Genomic DNA, 19,453 nt, shown 5'->3' with positions numbered 1-19,453 from the left:
ATCGCGCAAGCTCTCTCAGTGTTGGCCTAAGCTTGAACACAATTCGACGAGAGGTCTAGAAAGGATGCTACAAGCATAGGAGATTGCAGCTTCTCGCAGTTTCCGCTGCAACAATAATGTTTTCCGTTGGACCACTACATTCCCCAATCCTACAGTTGAGCTTCATGTAATCCAGGAATACTGTCTCCAGTACTTGCATCGCGTACGCAGAACCTAGGAAGGCTGACCTAGAGGACGCAGTGTCTGAAAAAGGCCGATCTTTCTCAGATATGAAGGCAGTTTTATTGGTGTTGTAGGGTGAATCAAGGCTGCGATGTGCGGTATCGGGCTTGAGGTTTCGGAACACCGGTGACCTGCAGGTCTCAATGAGCCAGCCCCTAGTATTAGTAAATTTGAAGTGGACAGTTACTCTCCCAAAATCAGCTTGTCTAGAGTTGGAGATTACTGGTATTGTAGATGATGCTCTGTTGACCACCTGCATGCCGACCCTGGAAGATTGATCGGCCGTAGTACAATACCCAGGCTCATCATATTCCCTTAGTGATTAGTGCCTTACGGTTTCTGCAGGCAGGTTTCTTTCGAGAATGACAGACAGAGGCCAAATTTTCCTTCGATTTCCTCTTTTTCTTCTGGACGGAGTTGTCAATCCTTTAGAATCGTTTCGGTCTCGGTTCTCTGAATAAGGTAGAAACTGGCAAGACCTCCATGCCTCATGAGGCGGAGCTGGAGCATTCGAGGAATCGAGGCGTTTCCAAATGAGGCAGCTGAATTGTTCCGTCTATTCCAACCTCATGCCGTTTTTGGTAGACGTGAATGTGTATCAGCAATTTGATCAAATAGATCTCCTAGGCTTGGAATCTTAATATAATTGGAAATATCACCGATGTACTGCTTTACCACATCATCTTCATTATCGCCTATACTGGAAAGCGCCAATAGCTTTCGAAAGTCTTTTGCGGTCAAGGTCTGGATAGCTTCCATGACACTGCATATGTTCCGGAAACTTATTAAATTGTCAGAAAACTTTCCATTTTCGTGCCATACCAAATAAAGTATCCTGAGAAGAACGTGGTGAGAGGAAGGCAAAAGGTGACAGAGTCGGGAACGGTTTGCGCAAAAAGGAGTGCGATTCCACCGAGATACAAGAGATGGGTGACAGGGGTATCGTTGCCCACGAACCCTTTATGCAAAAATAGGATATTTACCAGCCCTCTTATGTGCCTAGGTTCGCAAAGGAGCGATTTCATTTAACCAGACCTGGTCCAGGTTAATGTTTATCTATAAACAATGAAGATTGATGTTTTGCGTATAAGGTAAGTCTGTATCACCATCTAATCACCTGACTTCATTAACTTTGACAGCCTATGGAGGCTTTGGATCAGATCAAGGAGAGGATTAAATCAACCGTTTTTGACTGCTTGGCATGGTTTATACTATGTTCCATGTATGTATTCAATATTCATAGTCTATGACGAAGGCTTTAGCCATACTATTAGCTTAAAAGATTACAACATCTTCCTACTCTAGGGAACCTAGAACCGAAATTCTCTCAATTCATGGTATATAAAGGGTTTGAGACCGCACTGAGATTTTCCCTCCGAACATCCCTTCATCTCCCGTCCTGCAACTATAAAGACCATCTAAAACCTTCTTACTCAACATTTAGTCTTTTACATCACTCTCCAGTCACTCCATTACTCTTCGTCTGACTATCCTATATAACCTCCGCATAGCTCTCCATCATATCTTCTAAAGACCTCTCTATCAAAATGGCTAATACAAGTGATGAACCGCACGGCCTGAGCATTCCTGTATTCGAGGAAACGCTGCAAAATGCTGTAGATCAGCGCTCTCGAGTGTACAGCTTTGTCTCATCACTCTCTGTTCGCTGGGAAAACGACCAGACAAATGCCAAAGCTGACCGTGAAAAGTTCCGCGATATTGTCCATCTCTTAGGATTTCCCACTCCCGAGCTATATGTTATCCCCTTGCAAGACCGCACCTCAGGCTGGATCTTAAATCATAAAATACATTTGATGATTGATCAAGGACTAGCAGCGGAAGGACGGGCACTGCTGTTGATATATTATGCTGGACACGGGGTGGAAAAAGACGAAGCGCTTTTTTTTTTTTAACTTCGTGGTTTGGCAAAGATATTGCTGTTAGGGGCATTCTTAACCAAGTGGAGTCCGATTATTGCTATCTCTTACCTGGTTCTGAAATCAACGTCATCTTCATCCTCGACTCTTGCTTCAGTCATGTGGCGACAAGAAATACGGTCAATGCGCAACGTATCGTCGAAGTTCTAGCAGCACCAAGCCCCAAAAGCCCCTTGGCTAACCCTTCCCAGGGGCGTGCTTCCTTTACTGGGAAGTTGTGGAACGGATTATGGCCAGAAAGACAGCGGGTTACAAAAGCGTTGGACTAGCTGAGCTTGTGGATAGCCTCATCGAAAAGTCACCACAGGTCACCCCAAGCTACAAGCTCCTTGTCGGAGTGCACTCCCTGCGACTAGAGCTGTCAGGCTCCGTGTCCAATGTTGTCCCTCCCCCTGTCGTGGCACCGGAGTATTTTGCAGTCTTCACTGTCCATGTTGCCAAGTCTCTATCCAAATCTGCGCTTGCCAAGATGGCAGAATAGATTCATGCCTTGCCATGGAATATCGGATTGACACTCGAGAATGTATACGAATCGTCCTCTTGGACATTTATTTTCCGGTCGTCCCGATACATGTTCCTTAAGCTAAACGGGTTAAATTACGTTACTCTGGTCTGTACAACAAGGCTCCCGAATCTTGTATCCAGGTTCCACTCACTGAAGCATCGAAGGCCGCAAGTAAGAAGCAAGAGAACTTGCCTTCCACCCTCTTGGGGTTGGGGGGGGGGGGGGCTAGGAAAACCCACCACACCGATTTGTGATTCCTATGTCCCCACCTCTACCTTCACTACCTTGTCATCCTCAAAGGCACTTTACTACGCAAGGTGATATTGTCCTTTATTAGACACCTATCTGGCCATGAACTTTTCTATAGTCTAAGTCCAGGAGTACGACATAACACAGCCGAATTTGTTTAAGGAATGTCTCGAAAGCCCAGGCCGAATATGGCCAAAACATATCGAAAGGAGCCCAGTGGAGCTGGAGAGAGCCCGTGAATACCAAAATAGATCTCATTTCCAAGCACTTGTGAAGTCTGAAAACTGCAGCATGCTATTTGTTATTTGAGCCATTAGCAAGAATGAGACTTTTTTTTTTTTTTTTTTTATTTTTTTCAAACTTTAGAATATCCGTTAACTCCTCGCGAGGAATTATACTCTTTGGTGCCAATCATATCCACAGTCTGAGCCAATAGTCAGTAAGGAGGCTCGACCATCTCAAATGGGCGAAAGTGTCCCCATTCCAGATCGGAGACATGTTATATGCCAATCTTCGTCGACAAGGATATGCATTGATGCAGGTCAGCCAATGTAGAATCAAAAGAACCCTGCCCCGTTTGAGGTTTTGTAAAGTTTTTGCCCCCCGGTATCGATACGGAACCACCTTGTAGCCCGCTGATGCCCTCTGCGAGAATTCTTCCCGTCGTTTAATACGAGCATATGTAGCATCGGCCATCATAAGGCCAACAATTGCAGTAATGCACCTCAAGCTGTAGCAGAATTCACAGTAGAGCGGTTAATCACCCTTCTTGCGTGTACATCCAGTAGATTCTCTAGATGATCCAAAGCTGGTCAGCCTGAAGAAGCAGGCGTAGAGTGTGCTCTTTCTAATAAGTCAGTAAAACAAGCTGCACCTTTTTGTCCCGATGACCTTTAATAAGAGAGTTGGGCATTGTGCCAATGTAGGGTGGGAGTGGACATGCCTCATAGCGGGAGAACAGGATTATTCTACCAAGCATATCCGAAGTAGAGTTTTAGGATGACAATGCTATGACCACGCGATTATGCCAACCCGAAAATTATCTCATGCATCTGCAGGAAGTTGAACACATACCAACCCTGTGTGTTGATTGTATGGACCGCATTTGGAGCATGGCTGGCAAGACAAAACCCTATTCTAACCTTCTTCGCACGAATCATACATTCACCCACGAATGCACTACAAGGGCTGTCTTTGTTCTCAAGTTTTTGCTTTTACTCTCTGTCATCACGGCTAAAATCACTAAACGGATGCTTAACAGAAAAAGGTGACATGTTGAGCGGCCACAATGTCATGATGTCGAGTGCTGGCATGCCTCGTATTCAATTTATTTCCGGCAAGGCCGAGTGCTATAAATAAGAGGGAGCGAGCTGCGTCTCATCTTCCCTATATCTCTTTTGCAGCTTTACCTCAGCCCATAACAGGTCCATAATTTTGACCATTTTCTCCTTGAGGCCGAATTCACAACGCAGACTCTTACCTTCATTTAGGCCACCCACCTTTGGCAATCCCATGTCCCTACCCCCAAACCTCTGGAGGGATCTCGCTCGTGAAGAGAACTTTAACCGCGTAATTACCCAGCCAGTCCATCCCCAAGATGGTGGGAACACCAACGGCCCTTCCCGGCGGCTATTCCGGCGGCCCGGGAGATCTCGGGCTGGAATACGAACAATGCTACATTCTTTTGCACGAAGATCACGGCGGGCTCGACTTACAGCACAACGGCATCTAGAGATTCAAAAGTGGGAACCCCATCCGCCAGATCGGAGTCTGCCATAGTCCCGACAATTGCAAGAAGTGGGGCCCGGACCAAACTGTGTCCAGAGGACAACAGTTTTACCTGCATGATCGCCAGGGCACCAGTTCCCATCTGGGGTCTGGACGGGGGTTTAGTGCTTATGGCTACCGGTAGCTGGGGGTGCTTAACCCAGCCAACCAGCGGGAGCTTTATGCGAAGTTCAGGGGGAAGCCAACCTGTGGGGAGGGTGAGCTGAAATGCCGGTCCGTGTTGGGCTGAAGGAACATGGGGGCTAGACTCTTACGACGCAGAACTCGAATGGGTGTATTACGCTGAAGTTTGTGCCAGTCAAGTGTCACCATAAGGATGACGATGATTGGAGTCAGGGCAAGGACGGTCTTTTCGTACCTTGCAACCTGGGTAGATGAGTCATTGCCCTCTAGATCTTTTTTTTTTTTTAAAAAAAAAAAATAAAAATAAAAATAAAAATAGAAAAAAATAAAAAAAAATAAAAAATGCGCAGTACATTTGGTTGGCAGGGTGGAAATGGTTAGCTGCTTTTTCTTTATTTTATTTCTTTTCTAGAGAAAACCAGTAGATTAGGCGCTTGGAGTGATATTGAAAATATTGAAACCAACCCTTTGAAGTATATATAGTAGTCTTATTATCCAAGGCGGTTGCTACGATATAGATTTTGCATTCTACCGTTCAGATACATAGATTGCAGTAGCAGCTACTGAGATTCACCGTTGGGAGGACTCGAGCTGCAACTGATGCCATCTATACGAGTCCAATACGATGATGGGTCCACTCGAAGATAGAATGAAACCGACAAGTTGCCAATTTTGCATAATGCTAAAAGCCTACTAGCCATGGACTTAATAATATCCGGCAAAGGTGGCAGTGCCGACTGCCTGGTTGGATCTAGCGATTTACTAATCCGGGTAGCGGATCGAGCCGAGGGATGTCTGGAATAAACACGATGTATCAGGCTATGGCGACGATCAAACCGTGACCGAAAAACCCTAGTTAAGTCATTCTTGCTGCCTAACGGTCACCAGGAGGATCGAACGATGTGATAGTCAAGCTTTGTTAGTTTCGGAGAGAGCGGAACCGCCTCGGAGTCCGCGTGTTCCGATGATGAATTCTTTCTCAATCTAGAACGATGGTGGGTTCTTCGGTGAAGGAGAGAATGCTAGGTATGTTGGTTGATGCCGAGGAGATGCCCTAACTGTAGAGGGGAGAAGAAAAAAAAAAACACAAAAGAGAAAAAAGAGAGAGAATCACCAATTAATGGATTTGCCCTGAGCTATAAATACGTCCCAACCAAGGAAATATACAATACCTCACCAATCAGAACAACGACTGAAGATCCACCCGGACACGGAAGTACCAGGTTCTGGCCAATAGAGATGGAAGCCGACCCTCCGCGCTGCATGGAAAGAGTGCATAAGTGAAGATTAGTCGTGATTCCAATCGTTACTTAAAGCTGACCAGTCCATCCGACCTTTGTGACAATCTCTGCTCCGTTCCTCATCACTGCAGAAATTGACCAATCCGACGGATATACCGAACGACCGACGAAACTATGCATTGACAACACCAGCAACACCCCAACCTGCATCAAGGCCATCCTTCTCTCGTGTAACACCCTCACCCATCCTCATCCGATACATCCGCGCATCATGGGCATCCCAACGGGCGGTGTCATCGCTATCGTCATCGTCGCCTGTCTGGCGGCCGTGTCGCTGGGCGCCGCGATCACAAAACATTTCTACAATGAGGGGTCCGACAATCGATACCAGTTCTCCCGCGAGCAGGAGCTATATATGCGGTCGGTGCGGATGAAAAACTTTGGGATTCACCGACAAGAGGCGCGGACGAAGGACAAGGACCTCGAGTCTGCTGTGTGTATGTGCTGGTCTTGGTATTCGTTTATGCGGTTGGCCGTGTTGGACTAATGGATCTTGGCTGCGGTCTAGATACGGAAGATGGCTCGTCACGGTTTTGAGTCGCTTTGACACCCGACCTGCGTCCATATTCCCGGCGAATTGTATCATGGGTCTTACGCGTTTACGAGTATGGGATTACGTTGCGGCGTTGAGCGGCGTTGATTTCTGACGTTTTATAATGGGTATATCCTGGGGTTTGAAAATTTGCGGATACCTTTGTGGTGGACCACGAAATGTTCGATTTATTGATTATGCGTGCATGTCTCTGGAGACGTATATTTCGTTTTATTTTATTGTTTTGCTGGCTGTTAGATATGCATGGTCACCTCATCTTGCGCCTTGTTATCTTCGTCGTTGGAAGTAGGTGTAGCTCGCTTGCTTTCCTTGTATCTACTCCAGTGCATCATACATACCCCTTTGGTTGTTCCTGGTTCGACGATAAAAGTCATCCTCATTTTCTTCACCAACCTGGGGAACCACAAGAAAACAGCAGGTTGGTCTCCGGTACATATCACACCACCGCCAGCGCTCAAACAAACCTGATCGAACTAATGCACATAATTGACCACGTCCATATACACCTAGCCCACATCTTCCCCGTCGTTGTCAGAGAACCCATCGTGCCAATCAGGTTGGATCTCATAATTCCTCTCGTGGGGTTCCAGATGGCCCCCACCGCCGGTAGAGAAACTTGACCACCGGGAAACTCATCCAAGGGCTCCAGACAGAGCCTATCGACAAACAGACAGAAGTTATCCCCGGCCCCCATGTCTACCGCGCAATCTAAGCTGTGCTCACAGCTGAGGAATCCTTGGAGATCCTCTGGGGTTGGGTTTAGGAGCCGGTTCGTAGCATCCTCTGCGACCTAGGCACGGAAATGATCGCTGAATCCATGGGGCGTGGCTCCATCAAAACGTTGGTGCATGGTCCATGAACGTCTAGCTCATGATTGGGGTGAAGATCCATGCGCGGTTCATGCTCGAGCGTCTTTCGAACTTGTTTCTGGATCAGATCGAGAATGCATTGTCATGCCGCATCGTCTTGGTAGGTAGTGCGGTAGATGGAGAAGCCCCAGGTAGAACCTTTACGTACGGTCGAAGTACGGCCGAATGGCTTCAAGAGTAACCACAAGTGTTGGAATGATTTGCAAAGGGGCCATGAGATAGACTTGATCCTATATATATACGGAAAGATCCTGATGAAGAGGACCCTCGATTAGCTGTGCTACAATATTGTCATGTGTTTTCTTCGCTTCGGTAGTCTCGAACGCGTCGATACTGGATTCTGTCGGCTTGTTGGAGTTTAAGGAGAAGAGAAGAGTCGTCGTGGAGAACTTACTAAACACCGCTCTAAATTCGGCAGCCGACTTATCAAGCCAAAAAAAAAAAAAAAAAAAAAGAAATCAGGGCGTACACAGTATTCATGAGATCTATGCGTATCACTTGTACGTATGGCAGCCATTCCCGTATTTCTTTTTGGATATCCTAGGAGCCGGCCATTCAGGACCCGTGGGAAAGTATGTGAAGTCGTCCTCTATTTATCTAAAAACTGTATTGCGACATGCCCTCGTAGTTCATTCGAGGTATTGAAAAGTACCCATGAAATGTTAGTGTATTTATAGTAGCCGTTGTAATCAAAGCACACATCGCTAATAATCACTTGCAATATCTCCAGAGGGAGAAGCAACAGCATTTTCGCAGCAGCACCTTTTTGTTTCAGGGAAACGAACTACGCCGCAAAATTGAGAATCTACCTACAGTGATTGGCACAATCAGATTGACACAAGCAATGTTATGTCTGCTTTAACAGGGGGATCACTGATATGGATTTGGTTAAAGTAGCCCTCTATTATCCAATAGTATATCATATATTGCTTGATAATAAGCGTCCGGCGTCGACATACACAGACTACCTAAGTGTTGAGCGTCCATCTGGTTGTACAAGCCACTGTCTATATCTAGGGTTCTTCTTACTGTGTCAGGTGACGGCAAAGTACGAGACAGTACGGGGTGCTAGGATCGTTTCCTCGAAGCGCGGTATAGAGTATTTAATAGAGGCGGTAAATACAGTTATTGCCTTGCAGGTATGGGCTTCTGTGCTTTACATACTATAGCCTAAGGGCCAATAAGACATTTCTCTATTCCGGTTCAAATAAAGGGTTTCAAGTCTAATTATATGATGGCAACATGTAACCCCCAGCCTACAATGGATTAGTCCCCACGGGGTAGTGCTGGGAAATGATTGAAGAGTGTAGGTCAAGGAAACTCAACCTTCGAACAGCACTGGAGAGAGTAATTAAGAATAGTGCAATCCTCTAGTGAAGCCCAATACGAATTTTTTGTACAACGAAATCTTTCAATATAAGAATCTTCCTTGAAACAGTCTTTCATTTCGAGTCTGCTGGACCTACTCTGTATCAATTACCCTAAATATTGCACCGCGATGTCCCAATTCGAAGAAAAGAACAAGCGGACCTCAGGGCCACAAAGCGTTTGTCACCTAGGCGGCAGTGGATTACTGTCTCTGTGTGAATATGTGCAGTGCTAGGAATGATATTTCCTTTCATAATATCAGTCTTCCTCGCGTTTGCTCGGTGGAGGTCATTTTCCTATAAGTTGATATAACAGTGCATATCATGCCATACGAACGAGTATGTATTAACAAGTGAATACGCACAACGGGTTTTAATCAGGACTCTGAACTGAAAACGCAGTCTTTTCTCGAAATTGGCTTCACCAACAAACATACGTTGATTATTTTTCTACCCCGCTGCCAAGACCTTAGCATGAGTAGCTTATTGATTTTGTCTTAAGGGTCTGCCGTACCGGCACTTAAATGACCACGGTAATATTTCTTTTAGTATCAACTGTGGAATAAACACAGTATGTTTACAATACATGTACTGTAAACTAAATGTAACCATTTATGTCTACTTCCTAACATTTATCCCATTTCTAAGCTTATCCGAAATCTACTTCGAAACTCCAAGTGGGATTTAAATTGGAGGCAGAAAGGAAGGTCCACAATGCACAATGTTAATGTTACAATGTCTGTCAACCCTAAACATCTTGATCGAGCATAGACCTTACGTAGCACCAAGTCCAAGCACCTGCAGATCTATACCTAGTGCTCAGGGTGAAATTTTGTTGTAAATCTATGAGAGGTCACTATCGTAGGCCCAATCTTCGATACAAAAGTATAAAACCTACTTTCTGCAGAAGACCTATAAAGAATGTCTCTTTCACATCTGCTTTCCGGTAGAGAGATTTAGAGTGTGTTGAGCTCTGGTGTCTGTGCTGCTGGGTGGTCGAGGGGTATAGGATGAGAGGTGTCTCGTTCAGCGCTAAAGTTAGCGAGAGAGGCCAGATTACTGACCACATGCGCGTTTTAGAATGATCAGCTCCCACGGCCTTGTCATAACCTGCCAGTGCGCGCTGGTACGTCTCCTCTGCCACTTTCAGCTTGCCCTGATTAGCGTAGAGAAACCTGGCCTTCCTTCAAAACCCTTCAGGAAATCAGAACTTCGTTTTGGCGATATCTCCGAACCACCATCTCCCGACCAGGTTGTAAAGTGTATCAAGGGTGGATATGTGATCTGGACCTAGTGTATTCTTATAGCCTGCCAGCGCTCACTGATACATCTCCTCTGCCTCTATTAGCTTATCTTGACTAAAGTAGAGATTCCCTAAACCATCCAAGGCTTCCCAAACATCAATTCTATTGTATGGGCAATTGAGAATCAGATGATTTGCATGTGGAAGAAACCGCTGCTGAAGTCTTGCATAGTCTCGATCCTCCTTGCTCGGGGCCATATGCCCAACAGAGATCAACGTTAGCTCGTATAGCTGAACTGTATAATCATCAGAAGCAGCAATATGGAAACACCAGTTCTGTACCACAGGATGTATAGTATAGCTCCTCTCCTGTTGTTTTGTCTCAACAAGGGAAAACCCGATCAGCGTTTTCATCTTTGCCTTGAAAGCCAGTGTGTCTGACGCTGCCATATCAAACCAATGTGGCGTGTAGGAGCAGTTCAAGCCGCACTGAATCAGTTAATACCAGATATCCCGGTTATCAAAGCAAGCAAGTAAGAGCAGTAGTACTGCAGCGGCCGGATCACGTTTCCATTAATATATATGTACTGTGATCGCCAGGTTGCTTCTTGTAGAACTCGCCCAACCTGTCGTAAGTTTCATCGAAAAGTTCTTCGACAGCCTCCGCCTCAAGAGTCAGCGCGCAGATAATTGCTATCGCAAACTCGTCTTGACTGGGTGGGCACATATGGGGCACATATGGGGCATATATGGGGCAAATATACAGTAACAAACCTAACAAGTTCAAGCAACGGATGGGCTAGTCTCAGGTATTCTCTAGAGGGATAGACAGCTGTCTGTGATGACAGAGCTGAAGTGAAGGATATTCACCCTCGCGATGTACTCCCCACCAAACAGATATGTGCATTAGCCGCTAGAAAGAGAGGTAACCAGTAAGACTATGGGCAGCATAGCTGTGCGAGGCACGAAGAAGTATAAGACTATTAGAGAACTAGATATTCCGAGTGCATGCAAATGGTACAATCTAGCGGTAATCGAATGGGAACGGCATGAAATTCGAGAACTCGCTGTTGAGAGTCTCCATCGCATAAAATCAGGAGTTGGAGGGGAGTTATTAATCCCCCCACGTGCTACAACGGATCCCGGTTTTACTATCGGGCCGTCCCTGGGAGCTGCCTGAGCGCAAACTCCATGCCCGAGTCCATGTTGACAGCTCTGAGATTTGTAGCAAATTGTATGCTATCACTGCTGGAAATGGATGGTTATCATTATTAGTATTCAAGGTTAAAAGTGAATATTAAGATTCCCCCTCAATAAGCTGGGCGAAAATGATGCAAGATGATCGAAAATGGCAAGATAAACGACAACCCTTGCTTGTATTGTATTAGCATAACTTCCACCTTTTAGCCGAACCCCAGGGTCGTTTAGGTAAAATGTCGATTATCCGTACAAGCCAGACTAGCTCCCGCCTTCTGCTCGTCATCAATTCCCACGATGGCGTGCTTTGACAAGGCTGACGAAAATTGAAGCCGTACCATCAAGAAGCAGAAACCACAACCCATTGAAAAAGATACGCAGCAGTACCGCAGACGTGCTGGTTATATGTAAGCAATAGTGTAAAGATCGCCAACCAGGATGTCTTATCCGATCGAAAAAGTACCCCCGGCTACTGACACCCCCGCCGAGGCATCAGATGTGGAGAGATGCAAGGCAAAGAAGAGTCCCCAACCAACTCCAGAGCCTACACTCGAGCGCCAGAAATGGTATCAATGGTTTGCGCCCTCAGACACCCCAGCCGAACGGCGTCTGATACTCAAGCTGGATGGGCTGATCATCGTCTTTCTCTTTCTGGCTCATTGGGCGAAAGTCTTGGATTCTTCGGCGACGAGTACTGCCTATGTGAGTGGCATGAAGGAGGACCTCAGCTTATATGGCAATCAACTCAATTACTTGAATACGGTGTATATGTACGATCCTCGGTCTGTAGTATGTGGACTTTGTACTATTCTAACGAGTTATATAGGGTTGGATTCATCACCATGCAGATTCCTCTAACGTTGGCGGTTAGTTAACTGGTCTTGTCAAACCGGTGGGATATAGCCTAGATACTAATGTGGCTGCGTAGATGACCCGCTGCCCGGTGAACTATTTCCTTCCCGCGGCGGACTTGCTCTGGGGGGTGTTTACCCTCGCTCAGTACAAGGCAAGCAATGTGACCCAGCTTTATGCACTGCGCTTCTTTGTCGGAGCACTGGGTGGCTTCTTCTTCCCCGCTGTTCAATGGTACCTAGGCAGTTGGTACAAGCGGTCTGAACTCGCGCGTCGTGGCGCGATCTTCTTTATCGCAAGCCAGGTGGGCAGTATGAGCTCGGGGTATATTCAAGCCGGTGCCTATGCGCGACTGGATGGCCGGTATGGGATTGAAGGATGGAGATGGTTGTATATCATTTGTAGATATATCACGACCTCTACATTTTGACGAGTCGCGTCTAACACAACACTGTAGGTTTCGCTTGCACGATTCCGATCGCTTTTCTAGGCCTCTGTCTACTACCCAGTACACCAGAACGGTGCAACTCTCGCTATCTGACCGAGGAAGAAATTCGCCTGGCGCAAGAGCGCATGGCGGCCGAGCACCGCGAGCCACGCCAGCCATTCACCATCCCCAGGATCATCACAATTCTGAAAGGATGGCGCCTCTGGGTTCTTGTCGGATTTGCCTTCTTCTTCTCCCAAGCGGACGGAGTCTCTTCTAATAGCGGATTATCCCTCTGGCTAAAAGAAGAAAGATATTCCGTCGAAGCTATCAACACAATCACCACCGTGTCGCCGGCCGTCACTATCGCCGCCTCGATTGTGTGTGGTGTGATATCGGATATTTACGACGCGAAAGTCTCCTTGATTGCCATAACTGCATTTCTTAACATCTTTGCCTGTTTAGTACTTGCTATATGGAACGTTCCACTGGGACTTAAATTCTTCGCATTTTTCTTGTCGGGGACGGCAAATGGTATTGCGGCGATTATTTATGCTTGGGCAAACGAGATCTGCTCACGCAGCGCGGAGGAACGAGCGTTGGTCATTAGCGCGATGAATACCATTGGGAATACGTTTGGGGCTTGGATTCCGCTTTTGTGAGTGATCCTGGCTGGAAAGTTTGTCCTTCAATGCATTTTGCTGACTTTTTAACTATATAGTGTCTGGAAGACAGTTGATGCACCCAGGTATCTGATTGGGTATAACTGGAACTTGGCACTCGATGTCTGCATGCTGATCATGTTGTTTGTATTGCGGTACTTCTGGGTGAGGGAGCAGAGGCTGGGTAGGGTATGAAGCGGACTTGAAGATGGCTATTTACCCCTTTTGACGATATAGAGGGGATAGAACTTGTTTGGTACAATATATAATAATAGAATGCATAGTTTCATGCTCCTAGGAAGGATATTATCATCCTCGCGAGATAATAGCGTCATGCTGTCCGAAGTGCTTCAAAAACCTTCCCCGGATCACCCGATGGTCCCTCTCACCGACGGCAATCGGCCACAGAACCCTTGCAGCACCGTCTTCAAAGCCAATGGGACAGCCTTCAGCCTGCTGACACTCCGGTGCCGCACTCATATATCCCGGGTCTACCGTATTCATGGCAACACGCCGTTTCCATGCGGACTCACTCTCCGTCTCCGTGATCATGTTCAGCGCCGCCTTGGACATGTTGGTGTGTACATGGTGGCCCGCTTTACTAGGAGACTTGGTCTTGCTCTCTAGGATCCCTTCTCGGGATGACACATTGATAATGTACCCCAACGGCCGGGACGAGGGACCTACCGCCCCCATGCGAGGCAACAACTCCCGACATAGAATAAGGGGCACAAAAGCATTGACGGCCTGTGCGCTGATCACGTCCTCATATGGGATCTGGTCGAGACTTTGAGTCCACGAGGATTTGCTACTGACCTCTCCATCAGCATCAGGCCCCAGCCCCTTCTGGATCTGTGTCTGTTCCGACCCATTATCTGTCAAACCACCACCTGCGATCTGCAACCGTACTCGATCCTCAATACCACCCCAGACACTCTGAACCCCGCCCCTCAGCTTCGGCACATACCGATCCTCGTGATCCGCAATGCACCTATGGACACCAACCTTCTCTCCGAGCTGCTCCTCACGCATAATCGCCCTCGTCTCAGAGCGCACAGGGTCCGTCAACGTCTGCGCAGCATTGTTAATCAGAATATCCAGCGTCGTAGAAGAAGCCCCCCTCCCCTCCCCATCCCAATCATCAAGCAAGCGCTTCACAACCTCAACAAGCCGAAACGCATCCCTCGCAGTCCGAAAGTCCGCCCCGACAACCTTCAGCCGTGGGCCCCACGACCCGTAATCCGACTCCCGCTCGTATCGCACCACCGTGTCCCGCGGGTAGCGCGATGAAACGATAACACTGGCTCCGCAGCGGAGCAACCGTAGCGCGGTGGAGAAGCCGAGGTTGACACGCCCGCCAGTCACAAGTGCGGTCTTGCCCCATAACATCAGACTCGGGGGGAGAGATATCGCCGACGAGGCGAGATTGAACGACCCGCACGGCCGACACAGGGACGGGTATGTATCGTGGGTATCGCCCGGGGGGGTTTCCAAATGGCACATGTAGCACCTAGGGTTCCTCTTTTGCGACTTGGAGTTGGGGTTTGAATTGAGACGGCGGTCTTTGTGTGCGTTGTTGAGATGGTTCACGGCGCGGAGACCGTGCTCTAGTGCTAGTTGCGTCTTCACAGATGTCATCACGGCTGGAAACGGGCTTTTCGCGTTGAGCATCGAGATCGATGGGTATTTCTGGAGGTATTCGAGGACGCGAAGGGCGGACTTGAAGTCGTTTGTTGTGGGGATTATGCTACTGCCTCTCTCGACGTCGTCTGCTCCCCAGTTGCTTGTGCGGCTCATTTGCCTTACGGATGCTTTAATGCCGCTTATGATGCCCTGGCATTGGAGGACGCGGATTGGCTCGGGGATGTTGGCGTCTGGAATTAGGTGTTTGGAGATTGCGTTGAGAAGTTCACAGGGCTTGGTTGGGAGATGCATGGCCAGGGGACTCGGCAGGTGGTTGTCCTGACAGAGGAGTTGGTCGCGGCGGAGACATGCTGCGATTGTTGCCGGGTGTTGGGTTTGGATGAACTGGATGTACTCTTCATCGTGTGTTCCTTTGGCCATGTTGAAGACGAGAGATTAGGGTACGGTACTAGATTGGGTACTTGGGGGACGTATAGCGGACTTTATATCGGGAGTGAGGCTGAGACTGAGCCAAGACGCTTATTGATGAGGATCGCTCTTGTATTCTATGACTCATTCGCTCATTCACCGATTTTTATAGCCTCATAACTTTATAAACTGGGACCCATGAGGCTGGGGCCAAGGCATTACAGGATGTGGGGGCATGCTACCTTAAATGACTCACTAGCCCACCTTTTTCCTGTCCGCCTTGCGGCGAACAACTAGTTTCTCTACACATGGTATATATTAGCCCTCATCCTTCAATCCTTACCCGTAGGCTATAACACACCCCAACTCCTCCTTTTGAAAAAAAAAAGTCTTAGTAAAAGAAAATACAAAATGTCCCTCCAAAAAATCGTCCAATGCCTCTCTCCCCTCCCGAGAGAACTCGCCCACCAAATCCTCTCCGACATCCGCATTTGGGACATCCTGCGCCTCCTAATCCACAACAACCCAAACGTAACAACCGACATCCTCACCCACCCACACCTGCGAAAAGTTCTCCCGGAGGACCCTCAAGCCCTCAACTCGTTCATCCAAACTGCAACCCTCTACCGCGACGTCTGCGCCGCTCACCACCTCCAGCCAGCTCCCCTATCATCCCCCCTAGCCAAAAACACCCAGGCCTGGAAATCAGACTACAAAGACCTTACAAACTACATGCACAGCCGCATCTTCCTGGAACTACGCCTGGACGGCTGGAAACACGAAATTCTATCCCGCCACACACCCCCAGAATCCCCATTTCCAGAAGTGTGGGACTACTCCACCATCTCAAATATGCAAACACGATGGAATACAATCCAAGCTGCCCAAGCGACCCTCAACCAAAGGAGAGCCATGCAGCTACGCCACGCCGCGGATCTCCTCGAGGCGAATCCAGATATACTGAAAAAGACAAGAGATCCAAGCCAAACGCCGCGGAAGAATCCGGGCCACGTTGTGCAGCTGTTCAGGCGGCTTGCAGAGCGGGGAACGAATCGGTCTTTGCTGCGGGGGGATCAGCTGCGTGGACTGTTATATTTCTTTTATGCGTTTTTCCCGGTCATGCCCTTTGATGAGGCTTTGGGGGTTGTTGTGAATGGGTTGGAGGGGGTGGGGGTTGGGATTGGGGAGCTGTTTGCGGATGAGGGTTCGGAGTGCGTTCAGAAGGTGAAGTTAGAGGTTGAAGGAGAGATTGAGGAGGCTATTTGGGTGGTTATTGAGGGGTTGAGGTGGGTTTATAGGGCGGAGGATGAGGCAGGGAAAAGGGTGAAAAGGGTGGAGAGGTTGGAGGGGGGGACGGTGCTTGTGCATCCTATGGGACCAGAGGATGCGTGGGCAGACTCCAGGGAAGGGTTGGCGTGGCAGTATGAAGTTCATGATGAGAGGGAAGCTCGCTGGTTGGAGGCTTTTGTGAAGATTTACCGGTATTTTGAGAGGTTGGAGAGTAAGGATAAGGGGGTATAATTTAGTGACCCTCTTGACGACATTGACCATCTCTATACGGACAACTTTTGGATCTCTTCGACTGTCCAACCAGGGTCACATGGACCCATACAAGTGCCTAATTCTGCACTTTTGAAAATCGCTTAATTAACTTACATGTTCTTAGGAACCTGCTGGGACATTTTCCGATGGGTATGCTTGAAGCGGAGAATTCCTCTCTCGTTCCCTGCCGTTACCTAGAGCCCCAAGTTGCTGCTATGCGAAGGCAGCCGAATCTAAGTTAACTGAATAGATGGAAGCCTTGAAAGAGAGGGAAGATTAAATCGTTAGCAATGTTGAAGGGTTCTGCAAATGCAAGTGAGCAAGAAGGATTAATGGTGATGTAGTGTGATAAGAGTCGGTTAGATAATTCCTTTCTATAGGAGAAAGCAGCACCCCGCCAGGGAGTGGAGGGTTTTCAACCTGCCGAGGTGTCACTCTTCACAGTTATAATACAATCCGAGGACAAAGCAACAGTCACCTCGACAGGTCCTTTGTATCCTTCATCCGACATATTTCGTCTTACGTGGAGCCTGAGAAAGCGAGTTAACGTCCGTCACGAGTTGCAGTCGCAGTCCCTATCCTAGACAGGCGGAGGTGGAATGGGAAGCAACTCGCAAAAGGCCTTCACCCTTCCATTCCACAGTGACCATGATGCGCAAGTATCTAGCTCTGGAAGGATACTCGTCCGAAAGGAGGCCCCTATGCAGGCCTACGAGCGAGGCGGAGGAAAGAAATTATGTACAACTCTCCGTCTGGGATATTGAAACTGGCGAACGTATTCAATAACTTGACTGTATTGATGGAGGCCATTCTGTCGCTATTGTGTATCCTCCAGATGGGAATCGGCTGGCAGCAGGCATTGATAGAGGCACGATTATTGTCTGGAACACTGAGAGTTATAAACGCTACTCTACTCTGAATCATCATGCTGCGGCGGTAACATCAGTTCCCTTCTCGTTTGGTAACAGACTTATGGCAGCAACCACGAACATATACCTTCAAGTTTGGAACATCAAGAGTGATACCCCGGAGCTAATCTATGAGCTTCAGGGAAATACTCAAGTGAAATTTTGTCCTTACAATTCATGGATGCCAGCACGCTCGGATAATGTGATTAAGATCTGGGATATTCATTCCAGCATGATCTCTAGTGAATTATTTGGGACTCTTCAATTCCTGGATTTTGCTAGTATCGGGTTGTTTTCCTTTTAGCTGGCTATTGGTTTTCTTTCCTGGTCACCGGGTCTTCCCTATTCCTTCCTGCAAAAGCAAATGCTTTACAGCTTCTATTACTTAGTGTGTTCCATAGAAGAACCATCTATCACGTCGTACGATTCTAGGGAACAATAAGCTAAAGGAAGTTGTCCATGCGGCTCAAGTGTCTCTTCATCCTCAATGTAATACTTCGAGACAATAGTCCACCCGACGCGGCCAGACACCATGACTTGCGGGAGACCACCAAGGCCAGCTAGCCGCGATGGTATCTGTTCATAGTCACCGGCTTGACTTGAATGCGCGACATTTGAATGCATGTTTCAATTACTAATGAAGGCCCAAGTGGAATGTTTTCTGGTCTCTTTGACTTCACCGGCGCTGCCAGACATGATCGAACCGTGCTCGTGGGATTGAGCTACCCTATCTCACATTCTGTGGAGGCTGGCGTACGCTCGGGCTGCCCCTTGGATATGCTGATCACAGCAGTGATATCCGCCTTACTCATAAGTCATTATACGCCAGACATGATCAATCGGATAGATGACGAATCTGGACTGCGGTCCCATCAAAGTGGGTATTCTTGACGATGCCTGTGGGCTCGGAATGACTCTTTCGGCGCCTTTCCTTGACGGTCGCAAGGGCTAGGGATGCCAAATCGGACCGTTCTTCAGTAGACTATTGCGCTCGAGGGGCTCTTCATGTCTGGATAAAGATGGCAAGAGGTGTCTACGGAAAATCCATCCAGTTCCGTGTGGTTTACAGGAATTCGCACAACACGTGGGACACGTTTCCGAAGGATTCGATGACCAATAACATAGAGTAAATACAGGCATTCTCATGGCCAGGCTTGACACAAATGATCCCCAAATCTTTCTTACTGCCATTGGGTCTACCTCTACAACATGGGCGAATTAAACAACTTTCGGAGTGGAAACGTTAAGTGAGAAGTGATGTAATACAACATGCGATATGAGACTCGATGAAGCACCGCAGAATCCATCGATTAATAAGATAATAGTCAATAAAGGCTATGAGATGAGAACAAGGTACGAGTCTTACCATGCTGGGCTTTGTAACCGTTTATCTCGGAGGAAGAACATGCGGCTAAAATTATCAGGAGAAGAACCCGTCAGTCGATTGACGTGGCCAGCTTGATCATTACACCCAACCAGAATACAAGTGCCATGTCCAACAAAAGCCGCATAATGCCCTATTGCGCGTGGTATTCCCCAAGAGATTGGCCCCATTAGCCCACGGTGGGCATCTGTGACGCTTACGGCCGGATTCTGAGCCTCTTCCGTCACTATGCCAATGATCTGTTCACAACGCCAAATGGGTGACAGTATGCT

General features: G+C 47.8%; 7 protein-coding genes across 7 annotated transcripts; 5 read left to right on the top strand and 2 right to left on the bottom strand.

Moving 5' to 3' along the window:
- Window positions 1–1,613: 1,613 nt before the first annotated feature.
- On the top strand, window positions 1,614–2,664 carry BDW43DRAFT_258489 (uncharacterized protein). Its single transcript, XM_032039979.1, has one exon. It carries the CDS (start codon window positions 1,770–1,772, stop codon window positions 2,133–2,135), a length of 366 nt encoding a protein of 121 aa, XP_031906393.1. The 5' UTR covers window positions 1,614–1,769; the 3' UTR covers window positions 2,136–2,664.
- Window positions 2,665–6,336: 3,672 nt separating this feature from the next.
- Window positions 6,337–6,662, top strand: BDW43DRAFT_305327 (uncharacterized protein; the record flags this gene model as incomplete). The annotated part of the gene is made up of 2 exons (XM_032045776.1): window positions 6,337–6,562; window positions 6,634–6,662. 2 exons carry the CDS (start codon window positions 6,337–6,339, stop codon window positions 6,660–6,662), a joined length of 255 nt encoding a protein of 84 aa, XP_031906392.1.
- A 92-nt stretch (window positions 6,663–6,754) lies between these two features.
- Window positions 6,755–7,423, top strand: BDW43DRAFT_7365 (uncharacterized protein). Its single transcript, XM_032050455.1, has one exon. The coding sequence runs from the start codon at window positions 6,837–6,839 to the stop codon at window positions 7,296–7,298; it is 462 nt and encodes a 153-aa protein (XP_031906391.1). The 5' UTR covers window positions 6,755–6,836; the 3' UTR covers window positions 7,299–7,423.
- A 2,340-nt stretch (window positions 7,424–9,763) lies between these two features.
- BDW43DRAFT_258482 (uncharacterized protein) lies at window positions 9,764–11,197 on the bottom strand. Its single transcript, XM_032039978.1, has one exon. It carries the CDS (start codon window positions 10,605–10,607, stop codon window positions 10,233–10,235), a length of 375 nt encoding a protein of 124 aa, XP_031906390.1. The 5' UTR covers window positions 10,608–11,197; the 3' UTR covers window positions 9,764–10,232.
- A 478-nt stretch (window positions 11,198–11,675) lies between these two features.
- Window positions 11,676–13,547, top strand: BDW43DRAFT_7340 (major facilitator superfamily domain-containing protein). Its single transcript, XM_032050451.1, has 5 exons — window positions 11,676–12,124; window positions 12,181–12,220; window positions 12,283–12,607; window positions 12,664–13,291; window positions 13,355–13,547. The coding sequence occupies exons 1-5, from the start codon at window positions 11,793–11,795 to the stop codon at window positions 13,488–13,490; spliced, it is 1,461 nt and encodes a 486-aa protein (XP_031906389.1). The 5' UTR covers window positions 11,676–11,792; the 3' UTR covers window positions 13,491–13,547.
- On the bottom strand, window positions 13,450–15,476 carry BDW43DRAFT_7337 (uncharacterized protein). Its single transcript, XM_032050450.1, has one exon. It carries the CDS (start codon window positions 15,357–15,359, stop codon window positions 13,605–13,607), a length of 1,755 nt encoding a protein of 584 aa, XP_031906388.1. The 5' UTR covers window positions 15,360–15,476; the 3' UTR covers window positions 13,450–13,604.
- Window positions 15,477–15,648: 172 nt separating this feature from the next.
- On the top strand, window positions 15,649–17,178 carry BDW43DRAFT_7329 (uncharacterized protein). The gene has a single exon (XM_032050448.1). The coding sequence runs from the start codon at window positions 15,759–15,761 to the stop codon at window positions 16,866–16,868; it is 1,110 nt and encodes a 369-aa protein (XP_031906387.1). The 5' UTR covers window positions 15,649–15,758; the 3' UTR covers window positions 16,869–17,178.
- Window positions 17,179–19,453: the final 2,275 nt, after the last annotated feature.

The sequence above is a fragment of the Aspergillus alliaceus genome, assembly GCF_009176365.1.
Source record: "Aspergillus alliaceus strain CBS 536.65 unplaced genomic scaffold BDW43scaffold_1, whole genome shotgun sequence".
Lineage (NCBI taxonomy): Eukaryota > Fungi > Ascomycota > Eurotiomycetes > Eurotiales > Aspergillaceae > Aspergillus > Aspergillus alliaceus.
Note: the sequence above shows the minus strand (reverse complement) of the source record. Positions and strands in the feature narration are given on the sequence as shown.

Excerpts from the sequence above, each read along its gene's own strand:
- BDW43DRAFT_258489 (XM_032039979.1), top strand. The coding sequence starts at position 1,770 with ATGGCTAATACAAGTGATGAACCGCACGGCCTGAGCATTCCTGTATTC.
- BDW43DRAFT_7340 (XM_032050451.1), top strand. The coding sequence starts at position 11,793 with ATGTCTTATCCGATCGAAAAAGTACCCCCGGCTACTGACACCCCCGCC. Across the intron at positions 12,608-12,663 it reads GAGATGGTTGTATATCATTT|GTTTCGCTTGCACGATTCCG; the intron begins GTAGATATATCA and ends ACAACACTGTAG. Across the intron at positions 13,292-13,354 it reads GGGGCTTGGATTCCGCTTTT|TGTCTGGAAGACAGTTGATG; the intron begins GTGAGTGATCCT and ends TTAACTATATAG.
- BDW43DRAFT_7329 (XM_032050448.1), top strand. The coding sequence starts at position 15,759 with ATGTCCCTCCAAAAAATCGTCCAATGCCTCTCTCCCCTCCCGAGAGAA.
- BDW43DRAFT_258482 (XM_032039978.1), bottom strand. The coding sequence starts at position 10,607 with ATGGCAGCGTCAGACACACTGGCTTTCAAGGCAAAGATGAAAACGCTG.
- BDW43DRAFT_7365 (XM_032050455.1), top strand. The coding sequence starts at position 6,837 with ATGTTCGATTTATTGATTATGCGTGCATGTCTCTGGAGACGTATATTT.
- BDW43DRAFT_7337 (XM_032050450.1), bottom strand. The coding sequence starts at position 15,359 with ATGGCCAAAGGAACACACGATGAAGAGTACATCCAGTTCATCCAAACC.